Raw genomic sequence first — 19,240 nt, forward strand, 5'->3', positions numbered from 1 at the left:
AATGTATTTTTCAAAACATTTCCCATTAGAAAGTGCTGGCTACAAAGATGAAAATGTTTTGGTGTGCTTTGTGAACTCTTTGAAAGTACCTCTAAATGTTCTTATTTCATTTCAGTGTATTCTAAACTACATAAATTTGAAATTTAATTCTGGCATACAGAAAGGGTTCAAAAGAAAGGCAACCAGATTGGTGAGGGATACTAACTGATGTTCATATGAAGAATGACTTGCAGAGCACACACTGAAAAGCTTGGCAGCTAGATACTGTGTTTGGGGAGGATGCCAATTGAGATATACAGTATACAACGGCCTGAAGGGAATCAGTAAAATGAATGAGGGGAGTATATTTTCAGTGGTAGGAGAAACAAGAACTAGAGGTAACACAGAAAATTTTAGAAAGTAACAAAAGGCTGGATCTCACAAAGTTTAGCTTCAGACTGCATATTGTATGTCACTGGAATAAATTGCTTGCCATAGTTGTCAAGGCAGAGAGTTTAGTAAAGTTCAAAGCAGAACTTAATAGCCACATTTTGCTGATTACAAAAGATTGAGAATTTTTTCTTCTTTCTTTCCTTTCCTTTTTCTTTTTTGGCAGATGCAAAAAAAAAATCAGCTTCCCTGTATCATTTAGACATCCTATATGCTTTTTATACATATTTTATACTGCACTAACTTATAAGCATTTGATAATAAAATGGTGAGATTGAATCAAACAAATTAACCTAATTCGAAATAAACTGAAATGATATCTAAAACTGTTCATTTTAATCATATTGATCAAGTTATTTATTTATATCATGAAAAGAAAAAAAGAAGGAAAAATTATTTTTTCTTTTTTCTTTCCACACTAACAAGCATTATTCAAATTCAGCAATAACATTCATTATGAGGCAGTTAACTGTGGTTACCAAAAGATGGAACCCTTATCGGGGTTTCAAAAAAACGTACTGAATAATAAAACATCTTGTGTACTGCATACAGGTCTGGAAGCCTCGTTTTAGGAAGGATGTGGAACTGTTGGAATGGGTGCAGAAAAGAGAAATGGGATTAGTAAGGAACAAAAGGATGTTCTTACCAGGAAAGGTTTTAGTTCTACAAATTGCAGCATCTGGAGACTAGGTATATGTGAGATATGATTGAGGTGTTTAAGTCTTTGGCTGGATTTGATTAAGATCAATGCTGATGGTATCCTTCCTTCTGCTCAGACTACACATATGAGGGGGGAATAAATTCAAATTGAGGAAGGATGATTGCAAGAAATGGGTAGTTTGAATAAATTCAAGGAAGAAATATACAAGCTATCAGAGGGGATGGACAGGCAATGCGGGAAGAGGTTTTTTTTTGGCTGATGCCATATAAGCTTGCTTTTTTTTTGCATCATTTCCCTGCTGATACTAACTAATGGTTCTCATACAATTCAAAATGACAGAAAACTGTTCATCAAATTGTAATACAAAATGACTTACTGTACTGGAAATAAATATGAAACCAACTGCAGGTTCATGGGTTTGACTTTGATTATTTGTGGAACATTTTTTGAGTCTAAACCTTGCTCATTATGGTCTAGATGCTCAATCATTAGTGGGCAGGGCCATACTTATAAACAGGCACATGAGGTGCTGGCCTTGGGTCTCACCATAGAGGGGGCCTCACATGGCCTCTGTAATCTCAAATTTTTAAAGCGATCATTGTATTGCAAAGATCGCTTTGCAATACTGATTTGTTTCAACAGATCAGCAAAAATAATTTTTTTTTTCTGATTATATTTATATATGCAAGTTTTTTCTTTTTGGACTCTCGATCTCTGGTATCTTTAAAGGGGACCTCATAAGAGCTTAGCACCTCAGGCCCTGAGAAGTGCAAGTACAGTCCTGTTAGTGGGTAGTCTCAGCTAACATCGTCATCCATAAGCAGTTTCTTTCTTTCTGTATTCTTTCCTCATTATACTTTTAGATTTAATATTTGTGAAGAGGAATCTATGTTAGTTAAGTGATTATTCTCTCTTTATTACTGTATATTGTTTAGATTAAATGGTTCGTGAGAAACTGCACTCTGTTTGATATAATGCCTTACCTATTGATATATTCACCTGATCTTGCTAAGCAACTGCCTTGTACTACTTGATTAGCTGATTTGTTAGCATGAGTCCAGTAGCATGCACATTTGAGTTGACCATGGTTCAAGCTCACGTGACTGTTAAATATGGCAGTGACTGTATAACTAAACAGCTATAGATGTGTCAGTTTTGGACTGGTTTTAGTTCAGCAATTATCTTGTGCAGATATTTGTAAGGAGGTTGCAAGTTTGAACCTGTACACTACCACAAAAAATGCATGGTCAATTGCAACTGTGGCACTGAAAATCCAACTGCCCTTGTTAATTCAATATGTATATATCATAATGAATTTGTCAAACTGTTGTGGCCTTGGCTGTCTTGAAAATAATGGAAATTTATTTATTGTTGACAAAAACAAAGTGATATTTTTTCCCACTATATGATTTTATAAATTAGAATAAATGGCATTATCCATGAGCACTTTCTTTATTTCTGTTTTTATTAAATTTAATAGTGGTGCTCCCGTGATTCCCGATGCAAGAAACTTCAGCTTACAGATCTTTTGGTATCGCCTGTGCAGCACATCATGAGAGTACCTTTAATCCTCAAAGAAATTGAACTGAGGACTGAAAAACCAGAAGAACAAAGAGCTATTGCTGCCATAGTGGAAGCAGAAGAAAACTCTATAAGTAGGTAGAAATTGAAACCAGCTGGTACTGAATACCAGATTCTCTCTTTTTTATGATTTATGTTGTAATATACTATATATTGAACAACTTAGATTTTTTTTTTTTTTATTTAACTCTAATCATAAACATAAAAAGTTAGTTTATAGCAATCTAATAGTTTGGTCTGATTTGTATTGGGATTTAGTGGTGCATGGACTATGTGGGTCATAATGTGCCGGTTCATTTGGTATGATGTATTTCAGAGGTATTTGCTTTGGATTTAAATTGTTCCATTTAACCTGATTTGTACTTCATTGGGTTAGTCTGTTGCTTATGTTTACTTCCTTATAGGAGATGGTATAAATTAATAGCTTCAAGGAAGATGAAAACATCTGTGAAGTCATCTCTATCATTCAAGAGATCCATTAGGGTAATGGTGTGATGTGTCCTATAAGTATCTTTGATGGCTTATTTGCATTCCTTTGCATAAGGAGGACAGTCTATTAATGTGTCGGACTGACTGGATAGTGTCAAGTCTGGCATCATGGTGGTTCTTCTGCTTGCAACAAGAAAGAGTGCGTAATATTGGTATGTCCGATTTTTAGTCTAGCCAGTACAGTTTTTTCTTGTCTCGACTTTCATGTGCTAGAAACCCAGTTTTCAATATTCGGCTTTATTTGGTATAATTTATTTGCAGTTTGCTGGTTCCAAGTTTTTTTGCCATTGCAACTGGCAAGTGCGCCGTATTGCAGGCTTGTAATCAGAATACGGCACTGATATATCTTCTCCAATTTGTAGTATGGCTTCTTTTGCTGATTTGTCTGTTGCTTCATTTCCAGCAATCCCTGTATGTCCTGGGATCCCGCAGAAAAGGGTATCCTGTTCATTTCTGGCACAGTCAGTTAGTATTTGTCATAAGGTCCAAAGGATTGTGTGTTTGAGTGTACCTATGTTTTGCATGCCTTGCAAGGAACTCAAAGATTCTGTATATATTACATTTCTCGTATAACTCTTACCTTGTAAATGAATTAAGGCTATTTTTATTGCGTATAATTCTGCTGTGTATACGCTGCACTCTTTCGGTAGTTGTGTTAAAGTAATATCTGGAATACAGCTGCTGCTCCCACTAAAGCGTCTGTTTTCAAGCCATCTGTGTTATATTAGCCATCTGTGTTATATTGGAATATAGTCAGGAAATTGAAGTCTGTGAATTGCATGTAATTGTTGGAAAATTGTTGTAGGTATTGCTTTTTTATTCCATTTTTGAAAGGAGAAGTCGCATATCGGGATATGCGAATCCTATGGTGGAGGAGTGTGAACTGGCAGGTATGCTACTCTGTCTATAATTAAGGTTATGTACTGCTAAAAAGTCTTGCAATCTGATTCCCAGGGGTCGATTTGCTTGTTGGCGATTCTGGTAAATATTTCTGCAATGTGGATCAAAGAGGATCTCCCAAGTAGGGTATCAAGGCATAGATTTTATTTTAAATATATAATCAAACTCCAGTCATTTTCGCCTAAGAGTTAAAGGTGGTTCATTGACTTCGGCATAGAGACTATATATGGGAGAGGTACAATAGGCACCAGTAGTTATACACATTATGATGAACTGGGTCCAGCCATTTCACAGCTGTTTTCCATGCTGAATCGTACAGTGGGGCTCCACAGTTCAACTTTGATCTAATTAGTGCTTTGTATAAATTTAATAAAGAATATCCATCTGCTCCCCATGCTGTTGTTCAGCTGTTTTGTACAACTTTTATGTAGCTCTCGGATGTGCTCCACAAATGTGAGTTTCTTATCTAAGATTAGCCCAAGAAATGTTGCTTTAGGCTGTGTTGGTATATTCTGGCCTTCTAGTTTTAATTCAGGATCAGGATGGAGATTTCTTTTGCGGCAGAAATGTACACATTGTTTTTTGCATTGACAGTCTGAATCCGTTATCTAGTGCCCACTTACTTATATTGTTGATTGCGCATTGTAACTGCCTCTCGATTGTTCTCATGTTCTGTGACTGATTAGAGATACTAAAGTCATCAACATAAAGTGCACGTGAGACTTAAGGAGGGAGTTGATTTGGGATCGAATTAATCTTTATGGCAAACAAAGTTACACTCAAGACTGAGCCCTTTGGGAAAACTTCTTGGTAGATTTTAGAGAAAGCAGTTTGTATTTTGACTTGGAAGGTTCTGTTCATAAGGAATTTCTGGATAAACATAGGAAGATTGCCTCTGAGTCCAGCATGGTGCATATCTCTTAGGATCCATATCTCTAAGTGGCATTGTAAGCATTTTTCAATGTCAGAAAATACTGTAACCATATGTTGTGATCTGATAAATGCATTTCTGATGTTGGCTTCTATCCTAACTTGGTGGTCTAGCGTAGACCTGTGTGTTTGTGTAAAAGTTATTTTCTTCTAAATACCATATCAATCTCTTATTTATCATTTTTTCTAGTAGTCTTCCTAAACAACTAGTGAGAGCTATTGGTCGATAATTACATGGGTTTGTTACATCTTTGTCAGGTTTAAGAAAAGCTAGTACTATTGCATGGCACCATATGTTTGGAAATACATTTTCTTGGAATATTGTTGTACAGTTTGAATAGATTTTCTAATTCAGTCTTGTTAAGGTGCTAGATCATATTATAATGTATGTCATCTGGACCTACTGCACTTGGCCTGGCTGTGGACAAAACTTCATGCAGTTCATTTATTGTGAATGGTTGATTGTAGGGTTCATTACCTTTTGATTTAAATTTAATCGTATGCTTTTCTGCTTTTTCTTTTTGAAACAGAAATTCAGGATGGTATGAAGTTTTCACTGATACCTTTGCAAAGGTCTCACCTAATGTATTTGTAATAAAGATAGGTTCCACTGCAAAGCAGTATTGGTGACTGCCTATATCTATTTTTATCTGTCATTTTTCTTATTTTATTCCAGATTATATGAGCATTCGTTGTCCTGTTTATTGTAGAAGTGAACTGGATCCATGTTGCTCTTCGGCTCTGTTTCCTGTGCTGGTGCAACATCTAATGTTTCATGCTCAATGATATTGGTGTTGAAAACTGCTTTCCTACCAAATGCTTCCCAGTTAGCTTTATCTATCTTCCAGAAGGGAGTCCTGCTGGTATGACTTGGATACTCACCCACCAGTGTGGAAATTACTGGGTAATGATCACTACCAAGAGGATCTTCAAATACCTCCCAATTAAATGCTGTGTAAAGTGTAGGAGTACATACGGTGAGGTCTATTGCTGTAGTGGTTAGAGTTGAAAAGTGGAAGCAAGTGTGGTTACCCCTGTTAAGAAGTAAGAGGTTGTGATTATCTAATAGTTGTTCAATGATGCGTCCTCTTCTGTTGTAGTCTGAGCATCCCCACAAAGGATTATGTCCATTTATATCTCCCATTAAACAGAGAGGGGGAGGTAGTTGTATTAATGCATCTAAGTCTTCATAAGAGACATCTTCTGCTGATGGTATGTATACTGAACATATGGTTAATAGAGATCCTGCTATTGTACGAATTGCTACCGCCTCTAATCGACTATTTATATGCATTTGTTGTGTTGGTATTCTACCATTTACTAATATAGCCACCCCTCCATGGGTTATACCGTCAGTTATTCAGTCTCTCCTGTACATTGAATAGTTCCTGATATTCAGGGTATCTTGTTGTTTAAGGTACGTTTCCTGAAGACAGATACAGATTGGAGTGTACTGTATGATCAGATATTGAACATCGTCAAAATTAGTGCGTAGTCCTCAACAGTTCCATTGAATAATTTTATCCATTATTTATATTTGCTCAGCCCCACGAGCTGTTTTCTTTTGCTTTTCTGTCCTTAGTCTATCTCTTTTGGGAAAGACTGGTTTTCCAGTATCCATATCATCTTTGGCATGAATTTCCAACACTTCATCATCTACCTTTTATGTATTCTCTAATTCCATAAATTCTGATGGAGGTTCATAATTATGTGGTCCCTTATTACTATTACACTGTTTCACAGTTGTAGAATCTGAGGGGATTGAGATTGGTGTGTTCACTGTTTTCTCATGTTTATCTTTTTGTTTTGCTTGGAGTAAGTGTTTGACTTGGGGTGATGTTGTTGTTGTTGTTGTTTGGTTTTTAGGAGCATTAGCAACTAAGGCCATATTGCTCCGGGATATGCGGTGGTCATTCCCTGACCTTTCCGCATCCTCCGTATTTGGTGGTGACGGGCTCGAACCCCGGTATAATCAAGAAGCGTGTGCTACGCACTGCTGCTCCTTCCCACCTGGCTACGGAGGCGCCGACTTGGGGTGAGAAAGATTCATTGGAGGAACTGAGATTTCAGTTTGACATTCAACTGATTTATATCTGGCCACTATTTGTGCATACGTTGATTTACTGGTTATAGTTCGCTGGACCATTTTTCTTGCATCTTGGTAAGTAATATTGTGGTCAGTTTTGTATTTCTTTTTCTTTTTTCATCTTTCACATGTTCTGGAGTAGGCAGGATGTTCTCCTTTACAATTTGGATACTTTGGGGTTGGAGCTGGGCCGTCTTTGATCTGATGTTCTTTGGATCCACATTTTGCACATGTCGGTGTGTACTTCTACATGCAGACATGTCAAAAATATGGACAGTCTGCGAGTGTCCATATTTTTGACATTTGAAACAGTGCAAGGGATTTGGGATATATGCTTTTACTTGGCAGTTCAAATATCCCACTTTTACAGTTGGTGGGACTTTTGGCGTATTAAATGTCAGAATTAGAGTTTTGGTTGGCATTATATTTCAGTCTCCGAATAGAAATACGTCTTACATTCATCACTCCTTGATTTTGGAGTTTGTTGCTGATTTCCTCTTCAGTAACATGCAAAAGATCCCATTCAGAGATTACTCTCTGTGAACAGTTTAAGGTGTTATGGGGGGTGACAACTACTGGTATACCTCCAAAGTTCGATACATTCAGTAACTTTTCTAAATGTCTGGTATTGGATGTTTCAATTAATAAATCTCCAGATCGGAGTCGCCTAACCATTTTCGGTGTTCCAGCTAGTCCTTCCAAGACTTTTTGGATGAAAAATGGGGATTTTTTTCCTAATGTCTCCTCTCCAGTGGAGTGAATGATTAGGAATAAGGGTGTTGGTTTTGAACTGTCTCTCCTTTGCCTTTTGGCAGTGTTTTCAGGATCTTCAGCAGTTCGATTTATTGGGATCTTCTCTGAAGTCCCTTGGGAAGTAGTGACTTTACTACTCATGTTTTGCTCTTTTTAGCCCTGGGAGTGTAACTTCCAACTCCCAGGTTTCCAGCCCTGCCACAAGGAGGCAAGAGTAGTGCCACCAAGTGACCAAGCAGCAGCTATAAATTAGTAGGGTTGGTGGTTAGTTTGAAAATAAGAAAAAAAGAAAGGTGACTTTCCTTTCTTATAGTTTGCTAGGTCCTTTTAGCAAAACCTACTTATGAAGTACAGAAAATAAAGATCACTATAAATGTAATAAACTAAATATAATGTAGAAGCACACTTTAAATCACTTGATCACTTGGAAAATGCTTGGCACTCGGGACCTCAATCTAATGGCATGAACGAATTGGAGAGAAAGAAAACTTATTTTAGTTGCCAAAGACTGAGTTTTAGGAAATACAACATTCGTAAAGGAACAAAATTCTTTATTCACTTTTATAGTATGTATGTATGTGGAGGAGGAATTTTGTTCATTGCAAATATTTGGCATTTTACCTTGTAATATGTGAAATAATGATAGCCAGGATGACTCATTTTAAAACAACAACAAAAAAAAGATAATTATTATTAATAGAAAACTTATATGGGAAAAGGATAATGTGTTCATATTAATTTATAATTCCAGATTATGTTTGTGAATTATCATTCTTAATACTTATAAGGCCTCTTTAGTGCCCTTTCTTATTAGAATTTATGCTTTTAAAATTTGGAATATAATGAAAAATTAATTCCCAATTCATACAAGTTATTTTAAAGGAATAATGAATGAAGAAGAAAAGTTTAGCGTACTTGAATTTCAAACCAAGGTTGAAATTCAAGGTTCAAGTGGCATAATTATAGATGAAAGTTAAGTATGAACAGTTCAATATAAATTTACCACAAGCAACAGGAACTTAACAAATTTAGAAGAAGTCTGAGTTTAAGTTTAATTCAATTTTAAATTTTTCATTCATTATCCACATGATTAACTAAGTTTCATGGATAAGAAATGGCAGCCACTATCCATTCAGCATTCCACTCCTTAAAAGATGGATTAGAATACTGAATAACTATTCTGTAGTCAAAAAGTTAATTCAAATGTTTTCTTTTAAGTTTTCTCTTTAATTATTATTATGCCATTATAATTTAAAAGTAATGAAAGAGAAGAAATAAAGCTAATTCAGCCACTCTTGCTTTAGGAGAACTAGATGACAAGATGAAATGGTTGAAGAACTTTGAACGTCTTTTGGATATTCAGCGTAACATTGTATGGCCATCAGTTACTGAATTAGACCCAAAAGCATTCATACCTGAGGTAAGTCACACACACTAATTCTATCAAAAATAATTTTTAAGCATTTCAATTTATGTGAGATGGAAAGCTCAGAGCAAGCTTGGAGGAAAAATTAATAAAACAAAAGGTGGAGTAAAATAAAACTGAAATAGTTTTGTCAGAATCAATAGTTTCTCTACATTTTCATATTCTTTGTTCTACCATTATAATAAACCAACAAAATAATTATAAAAACTCAGTAAAATGCTCATATACAGGCTAAAAATTTAAACAAGTTAAGCTGCAAACAAAAGAGTTAATTTCAACTTATAGTATATGAGAACTTGAACTGAGATAATTTAAATTTTAAGTGAATAACTTGGAATTGTGTTTTCCAATTGCGTCTGTGTATGTTCACAGGCCAATTTGTATGTTGTTTAAGCTGAAAAACCAAGACTAACTTGGGAAGTGAGTGTGGGGCTACTCACTCCACCTGAGATTGGCAAATCCTTCCAGTCTGACACTTCAAATTGTGTTTACTGATTGGCAGCTTTACTGAGGTATAAACATCTTGCCTCTGTATAGTCCCTTCATGGATACCACGTACTGCTTTGTGACCTGTTACTACTAGCATGAAGGGGGAATACTCTATACCAGAGGTTCCCAAAATTTTATACCTTGATCTCCCTTAAAATTTTTCCTAAATTTCACAAGGCCCCCAAGTTCCAGAACAAGTGCAAATAAACAGATTTGACATAATTTAGCTATGAATATGCATACTTTTAAAAATTAATATATGCTTCAACACATTTAATCTCAAAGGAATAAAATAAATAAAAAAAGTTTCATACCTGGATTAGTGGGATGGTTTGTCTATATTCCATTAAAAAAGTGCTTTGTGAAAACAAGTCTCCCCCCAAAAATTCAAGTGTGCCCCACACCTCTGCTCTATGCCAACACCTTTCAAACATTCATTGTGGAAGCCACAAGTTTCTCAGGTTCTTACTCATTCAGATGATGAGTTATCTGAGCCCAAAGCTTCAATCACCCTGTGTGAAAGCATTACCAGGTTAAAAAGTTAATGAGAATGTTTATACATATATATGTGTGTATGTAGATACAAATAATGATAATATTTTATTTGCAAGGTCTTTCAACAGTTAAACTAAATACTTCATCCAAGCATCTAATTAAGAGTGGATATAATATATATATATATATATATAGAACTAATATATATAAGAACAAATTTAAATAGAATAGAAAAGGATATAGGCATTATAATATAAAAGGTAAGGCATTGCTTTTCATACATATATGAAGCTATATAATAAATAACCAGTTTTACTAATTTATATTTGATTCAGATTGTTATGAATTATCTAAATTAGAAGTAACTATTGAAAAAGAAATATAAACTTTTTTCATGACACTTCTGAAGATTTTTTTTTTTTTCCCCTCTCTGTAGAAATTTTTTTTTTGTTTTAGAGAATTTTATTTTGTTTGTTTGTTTGTCTGTTTGTTATTTGGTTTTTAGGAGCATTAGCAACTAAGGCTATATTGCTCCGGGGATATGCGGTGGTATTCCTTGACCTTTCCGCATCCTCCGTATTTGGTGGTCATGGGCTCGAATCTCGGTCTAATCAAGAAGCGTGTGCTCTGCACTGCTGCTCCTGCCCACGTGGCTGTGGAGGTGCCTAGAATTTTGTGGTGGTACACACAGTAGTGTGCATACTACAAGGTTGGGAGGTAATTGCTGCAAAATATTGTGAACAGTAATACTAATAGAGAAAATATTAAGTTTCAATTTGACTTGATTATTTGTAAAAATGCTTCCTTTTTTTTTTTTTTTTTTTTTTTTGGGAACTGATGATTTAGAATAAAAGTAAGTGGAGTCTGCGGGATTCATTTTGCTATTGTTTGAATTTCTGTCATCTTCAGAGAAGAAATCTAAATCAGCTATCAATTCACTTAATCTAATGAATTAATATAAGACAATTAATTCAGTAATATTTTGCTTTCCTAAAGTGTATTACATTCAACAGTTCACTCAATCCTTATATTAACTCTTTCAGTTTCTGAAGGGACCACTTGCTAAGCAACCATGTGAACGTCTCATTGTTAGTCCAAGGAGGCAAATAATTCACGAAGGTGCTTTACAGTTATTAGGTAAGTAAATGACAAGTTTGCTTAATAAAATGGGTACCAAATGCTTAGAGCATTTCAACTCTTAAATCACATTTTCATACAATTTAATTTGCATTTCCTGAATTCACTGAAGATTTTACATATACACTATTCAAAAATTTAGGGTAGGCATTTTCATAGCTTACCTGTGATTGGTGCCAGAAAGGTGCCATAAGGCAAATTTTAAAAAAATTTGCTTGGAGTTGTTGCTGAATGCCATGAAACAGTCATTTCATGGGATGATAAACTTTTATTACGTATATCTTTTCATGTTTAGACAGCTGAAAAATATATCCTTTCTTCTTTTAATCAGTATCTGAGTGACAGTTTAATATTCTGTGCTGGTATTATATAAAATTTAGAAATAGCAGAAATATAAGTACATCATCATGGCTGCTTGAAAAATTCTCTAAAAATATGATGGGACTTTTTGCGCACTATCAAAATTTTTTGTTCATCACTTAAACTATTTTTTCTCTTCCAATGACAAAATCTTGATCTTTTTCATCAAATGTTATTACTGATTTTTAGATTTTTTTTTTTTTAATTGAATCAAATTACAATTATAGGATAATTAAAACGTAATTTTAGCACTTGGAAAATGAATAGTATTAGCATTAGTAGAGGCATAAGATGCAAGAAAGCAAGCTTATGGCAGCATCAGCAAAAAAAAAAAAAAAAAAACGAAAAAAAAAAAAGCACCCTTCCCATTTCACCCATCCATTCACTCCAAACGTTTATCCACTTCTTCCTTGAATTTATTTCAGCTATCAACTTCCACAATGACAAATGGAAATTTGTCCCAGAAATCATCTACCCGCTGGCTAAGGCAAATTTTCACACATCTATTTGACAACTGTCTTTCTTCAATTTCAGTTTATGCCGCTTCAGGTTTGTAATCTGAGCAAGAGGAAGAATCCCATTGATATTGAGCCTGCTCAATCCATTCTGGGCATTATACACCTCAATCAGATCACCTCACAGGTGCCTAGTCTCCAGATGCTGCAATTTGCAGAACTTACGCCTTTTTTCGTAAGAGCACCCCTTCGTTCCCCTCACCAGTTTTGTTGCCCTTCTCTGTACTCATTCTAGCAACTTTACATCCTTCCTAAATTGAGGCCTCCAGACCGGTACTCAGTACTCAGGGTGTGGCCTGACCATTGCCTCAATCTCAGTATAATCTGAGAATATACTGAGAAAGATTGATTCTAGACATCTAACATTTTGCAGGTAGATTACAGAGTGAGGCATGGTGACATGGGTATGAATCAACCACTGAGAACACAAGCATCATGCAAATTTAGATTGAACCTGGCCAATAAAGTTTAGTGGTACCACACACCTTCTTGAAAAATACAGATCACTTTGTGATGTTAGGCAGTATATTGTCCTGCATAATGGCAATCAAGTGCAGCACACCTCTTATAGTGCTAGTATGACATTATCAGGACAAACTGTGTGATACTATTCAAAGGTCACAATCCATAGTTCCACTGCAGAATTGGAGAGAACCCCAGTGCTGCAAGGCAATTAACACTAATCCATAGTTCCACAGTGCATCCATTATGAATGCATAGTTTAATCCCTTTGAAGAACAGTCAAAAGATAAATAAGGTTCTTAAGTCACTTAGCTTCATGTGGTGAAAGTGAACTGCTTTCCATGTCCAGAGAATCCTGCTAAGTCACTAGCTGTTGATCTGAAGTCATGCCAGGAAGTGGAAACACTTCCTGGCATAAACTAGAGGTGAAATCAAAGACTATATATAGAATCAAACAAAATTTTACCAAATGGTTCTACCCACTACTTTTATTTCCTTAATTTACTGAATTTTCATCAGCCCAACTGCATGCTTGACTCTACTTCAATTTTTCAGTAATACACCTAGGGCCATATTTTCCAATAGGAAGATATAGAGAAATAGTAAAAACAAAAAAAATATAATTCAAATAGGATTAAAAAATTTTATTTCAACAATACAATTGCACAATCATATTTTTAAACACAGATTTCTAAGGTATATTTTTTCTTTGGCAATTTTTTTTTGTTGATAAACGTTGTGGAAATAACTTCAAAGCTATATTTAAAACACACACCTAAACTGTTTAATCCACATACTTTCTCATAGGAAAAGGTTTACTGTAGGAATGTGTTTTGGTTTATAGATGTGCTTTTCTTTGAACAGATGTGTACCTTTACCATGGGCAGCAACTTATGCACTGATGTCTTTCAGCTGGCACTTGTCTTCTGTTGGTATAGACATATTTGTTTTCTTAAATCTCATAAAATCACAGAGACCATGGCCTTAGCATAGATTATAGATGCTGAAACAACTCTAAGGTCCACCCTGTTGTCATTGCCTTCCTGTTAGCATCATTTCTCTGAATATGGTAGCAGGTGACATGGTTATTTGTATTTTGCTGGTAGGTGATATGAAAGTAGGAAATAGTAATATAACCAGAAGTCAAACCTAAAAGCATGATTTCCTTGAGCATATATCCCTATAACTTACGTTTCCCAATCTCAGATGTTCAACACCAAATTCATTTATAATCCTTTATAAGACTGCTTCCCTTTACACGTATATTCAAGGAAGGCAGACCTAATACTGGAATTTAATTAACTACATAGATTATAAACAATATATATGGTACACAACCTGCATGAAAATACCACACATTTATATCTCATATTTATAGGAAAAGTCAAGATATTTCATGACTTGGTTTATGATGTGGTTTATTTATACCAGATATTAGAATGTACAGCCTAATATTAAATTCCTATAAAGTGAAAAAAAAAAAAAAAAAAAAGGTAGAGATTTATCAGCTCAATAGTACATAGTGCAGATTGCACTGTATCCTACCCAAAATAAACATGAAAATACAAATGCTCACCAATAATTATTTTCAAAAAATTTATTATTTATCCATATGCTATTATATAGATTGAGAACAATTTTTAAACATATATTTGTCATTGAATATCATAAATAAATTGTTTTGTTTTCCAGATAGTGGAAAACCTACAGAAATGTATGTCATCCTCTTTGATGACATGTTATTAATTACAAGAAGGAAAAAGGGACTTCATAAAAAGGTAAAGATGATTAAACTAATTCTGTTTATTAGCATTAGTAGAGGCATATGATCCAAGAAAGCAAGCTTATGGCATCAGCCCAAAAAAAAAAAAAAAAAAAAAAATCCCTTTCATTTCATCCCTCCATTCGTTCCAAATGCCTGTCCAGCTCAGCCTTAAATTTATTTAGGCTATTAGCTTCCACAACAAAATATGGAAGCCTGTTCCACCAATCAACTACCCACTGGCTAAAGGCAAATTTCCACACATCTATCCTACAACTATCTTTCCTCAATTTGAAACTGTGTCCCCTCAGGTTCTTAATCTGAGTAAGATGAAGAATCCATCTCACCAGAATTCAGCTTGCTCAACCCATTCAAGGCCTTATACACCTCAATCAGATCATCTCACAGGTGCCTACTCTTCAGGCACTGCAATTTGCAAAATTCAAGCCTTTCTTGGTAAGAGCACCCCTTTGTTCTCCTCACCAATCTTGTTGCCATTCTTTGTACTCATTCTAGCAACTCTACATCTTTCCTAAAATGAGGACTCCAGACCTGTACACAGTACTCTAGGTGTGGCCTGACCATTGCCTTGTATAACAGGATTATCACCTCCCTGTCCTTATTAGCAAAATTCCTATATATCATTGACAAGACTCCATGACCTGCCCTGGCCGCCCGTCTGCACTGCTCAGCAAACTTCATATTTGGCTGCACAATTACCCCAGGTCCTTTTCACTTTGCACTTCCTTGAGTTTAGTACCACACAGTTGGTATGTTTCTCTTCGGTTGTTGCTACCCATATGCAGTACTTTGCATTTGTCAATGTTAAACTTTAGTTGCCACTTTTCAGCCCATTTGCTCAACTTATCTAGATCCAGATGGAGTAGCATACTGTCTTTACTGTTGTTAACAACCCTGCCAACCTTTGTATCATCTGCAAACTTGGACATTAAACCTGATATACCTTCATCAATATCTTTGATAAATATACAAAACAATAATGGGCCCAACACGGAACCCTGGGGAATTCCACTAATAACATTTGTTCACGAAGAGCAGTGTCCATTGATCACCACTCTCTGTCATTTCCCACTCAGCCATCCCTTTATCCGTTGTAGCAACTTACCCTTAATGCCATACCTCTCCAATTTGTACAAAAGTCTTCCAGGTGCAATAGTATCAAAAGCTTTCCTGAAATCCAAGTATATGATATCGAAATTATTTTTGGCATTCAGTTCCTTTGTGACCACATCATAGAAAGCAATCAAATTGGTGAGACAAAACCACCCTTTGACAAACCCATGCTGTGTCTTAACTATTACTGCAGTCTTGTCTAGATGATCCTGCACTGCTTCTTTAACCAGTGATTCCATTATTTTTCCCAGAACACAAATTAAACTAACAGGTCTGTAGTTACTTGTGTCATCTTTTGAACCTCCTTTGTGAATTGGCAATACATTTGCAAACCTCCAGTCCATGGCGACCTTCCCTGAGTCCAAGGAAGCTCTCATAACTATGGCTAAAGGTTTGCTTACTTCCTTTGCTGCTTCCTTTAATATAACTGGATAGATCCTGTTCACCCCAGATGCCTTCCTTATGTTTAACTTCAACAATTTCTCCTCCACTTTGCTCTCAGTTATTACAAAATCACTTAGCTCCCTGTTAGTGTTTGATAAACTTCTGGCACTCCCCTCATTGAATAACTCCTCATGTGTGAATGTAGATGCAAAATACTCATTCAGTTTATCAGCTACCTGAGCATGATCATCAATAGTCAACCCATCTATGTTAAGTGGTCCAATCTGATTCATCCCTTTCCTTCTAGAGTTTATATAAGTAAAGAACTCCTTGCTGTTTTTCTTTGCATGTTTTGCCTAAGATTTCTCATAATCTGCCTAACCTCCTTTGTGACTTCATTACAGACTAGTTTATACCTGCAATAGGCTTCTTCAGTAGGTGCCTGATACTTTATATGCATCCTATACATTCTTCTTTTCTGCCACTAGCCTCATTAATTCATCTGACATCCATTTAGGCTTAAACCTTGAACAGTATTTCTTAGTTGGAATGAAAAGCCTAGTAGCCTCCAAAATTAAGTCCCTGAAGGCTTCCCATTTAGAATTCACTGTTCGTAACATCATCAGTTGATCGCACTGTACAGAATTTAAAAACTGTCTGAGACCTCTGTAGTCACCTTTACGAAAGCAAAAGCCCTTCCCTTTAGCCTTGATGGTAATTACATCTTTAAATAATTCCCACATCAATACATTATGATCACTGTCTCCCAGTGGTTCCTTTATCTGCAGATTCTTAATGCATGAAGAATCACTACTGATAATCAGATGAAGAGTATTACTCCCTCTGGTTGCCTCTCGAACATGTTGCTGTAGAAAACAGTCATCCAATAAATCCACAGAAGTCTTGCTAATGTGCGAGTGACCAACCCACAAGTTCCAGTCAATATCTGGAAAATTAAAATCTTGCATTATAAGACATTCTGATATACTGGTCCACTCTATTTCTCTGCACAACTGCTCATTATACTCATCAGATTCATTAGGCCTATAACACACACCTACTCTCATTTTTCCTTTCCCAGTGCTTATTTCACACCAAACAGACTCAACACTGCATTGTCCATCAACATCAATTGGATGCACTTCCTCAGATTTTATGTTTCTTAACTAACAGCATAACCCCTCCTCCCTTCCTATACACATGGTACTCCCCAAATTCTAACTCTGCACTGCCTATATCTATGTGACACCACATCTCTGATATCCCAACAATATCTGCCTTTGATGTCTTGACTAGCACTTTAAGCTCATCAAATTTATTAACTATACTCCTAGCTTTAGTGTACATGCACCTGTTCCTGCTCCTAGCCACTCTAACACAGCTCATGTATTTACTTGTTCCACTATGACTCCCAGCAATCCTGGAAATCTCCATTACCTTGCTTTCCAGTCTGCTGCCCATTCTAATAGAAGCAGTGCAAGAATCACTTTTGCCTCTGCCTGCGGCCACTGAACCTTTCAGTCTGTGTATCTCCCCACGCTAGAAGTTTTCCGACCCACCTAACATTGCCTCGATTGATTGATTTTATTGACGCAAAAATGACTACAGTTATACTGCGCCAAGAAAAGATTAAAATATCAACAAAGATAAATTCTGGTAACCTTTAAAAAGGTTACGTCGTCAAATTGTTATATATATATATAAGGCAGTATAAGGTTAAAGGTAAATTATCCAATTTATATGTGTGTATATATTTATAGCTTGTAAAAACTTAAAAACTGCTGACATGTGATCGTTGTCTGATAAAATCTGACTGAGTGTATAAGGCCCAGTCGGATCAGTAAAAGCGGTAAAATATAAATTGCGAACATGGGTAAAATTAATGCAATCTATTAAAATGTGCTTTATCAATAAAATGGTGTTGCAAGACTTGCACATAGGAGGGCAGATGACCCTCCTATGTGCAAGGGGAAATGATTTGGCTGCAGTGTCAGCCAAATCATTTCCCCTTATCCCAATGGGGCTAGTAATCCAGCAGAAGCAGATATCAAACTTGTATTCATGAAGATAATGTATCTTCTGTTGAACCCAACAGAGAACTGGATGAGAGTTATGTCTCAAAGATAATAAAGCCTGTAATACACTCAAAGAATCAGAATATATTATTGACCTTTGGCATTGACAAGTCCGAATGTGATCCAAGGCTAACTCTATAGCATGCAGCTCTGCAGTGTATATGCTGGATTCAGGAAGAATCTGCTGAGATATTATAGTGTCCGGAAAGACAACAGCAGATCCAACCCACAATTCAGACTTCGAGCCGTTTGTGTAAACTGGCAGGAAGTCGGAGTGCTCAGCTCGGTGTGCATAATAGAGCTGCTGGTAGACAGATGATGGAGTCTCAGACTTTACCCATTTCTTAAGGGAAAAGTCGCATGATGGGGTATGAGCATGCCAGGGTGGAAGAGTTTCTTTTGGTGTTTGTGCAAACTTGTCTACCATGATGTTAAACTCTCTGATTAGCTCTTGGACACGAATACCAAATGGTTGGTTGGCAGTCTGACGGATATTGTACAAGTTTTCCCAACATGGCTCAAAAACGGATGTCCACGTAGGATGGTCTGGCAGGGATTTCAACTTTAAAGCATAGTTTAAAGACAACTGCTTACGTCGAAGGGATAATGGTGGTTCGTTTGCTTCGACGTATAAGCTCTGGACAGGAGATGTTCGAAATGCTCCAGTAGCGATACGGATAGCCTGATGGTGGACAGGGTCCAGCCATCGAAGGACACTGTCTCTTGCGGAGGAGTATACCCGGGCTCCGTAGTCTAATTTGGATCGTGCAAGTGCAAGATAAATACGTAATTGGGTGCACCTGTCTGCTCCCCAACGCGTAGAGGGGAGAGAGCGAAGAATATTTAGTCCCCTCGTACACTTTGTACGAAGTTGACAAATATGTTCCAGAAAGGTCAACTTTTATCAAACACAAGTCCCAAGAATTTTGTGTCTGACACTACTGGAATAGCATTTTGTCCGAGCCTTAATTCAGGTTCAGGATGAAGATTACACTTACGACAAAAGTATACGCAAACAGTCTTCTCCGGCGAGAACCTGAAGCCATTAGCCCAGGAATTAAGGCGATTGATGGCTTGTTGCAGTTGTCTTTCAATAACCCTCATGTTGCATGACTGACAAAATATGCTAAAGTCATCAACATAGAGGGCGCTGTTTACAGTTGGAGGAAGCT

General features: G+C 36.3%; 1 protein-coding gene across 3 annotated transcripts in view; it reads left to right on the plus strand.

Moving 5' to 3' along the window:
- LOC150086778 (uncharacterized) overlaps positions 1-19,240 on the plus strand; it is a 236,181-nt gene that overhangs the window by 200,462 nt on the left and 16,479 nt on the right. For all 3 annotated transcript variants that reach the window (XM_090371572.1, XM_090371569.1, XM_090371571.1), the window contains 4 exons: positions 2,571-2,745; positions 9,134-9,249; positions 11,283-11,376; positions 14,406-14,491. In XM_090371572.1, the coding sequence (XP_090227698.1) occupies positions 2,571-2,745; positions 9,134-9,249; positions 11,283-11,376; positions 14,406-14,491 (471 nt within the window). The remainder of the gene's footprint in view (positions 1-2,570; positions 2,746-9,133; positions 9,250-11,282; positions 11,377-14,405; positions 14,492-19,240) is intronic.

This window comes from Mastigoproctus giganteus, chromosome 4, assembly GCF_048544385.1.
Source record: "Mastigoproctus giganteus isolate SK-2022 chromosome 4, ASM4854438v1, whole genome shotgun sequence".
Lineage (NCBI taxonomy): Eukaryota > Metazoa > Arthropoda > Arachnida > Uropygi > Thelyphonidae > Mastigoproctus > Mastigoproctus giganteus.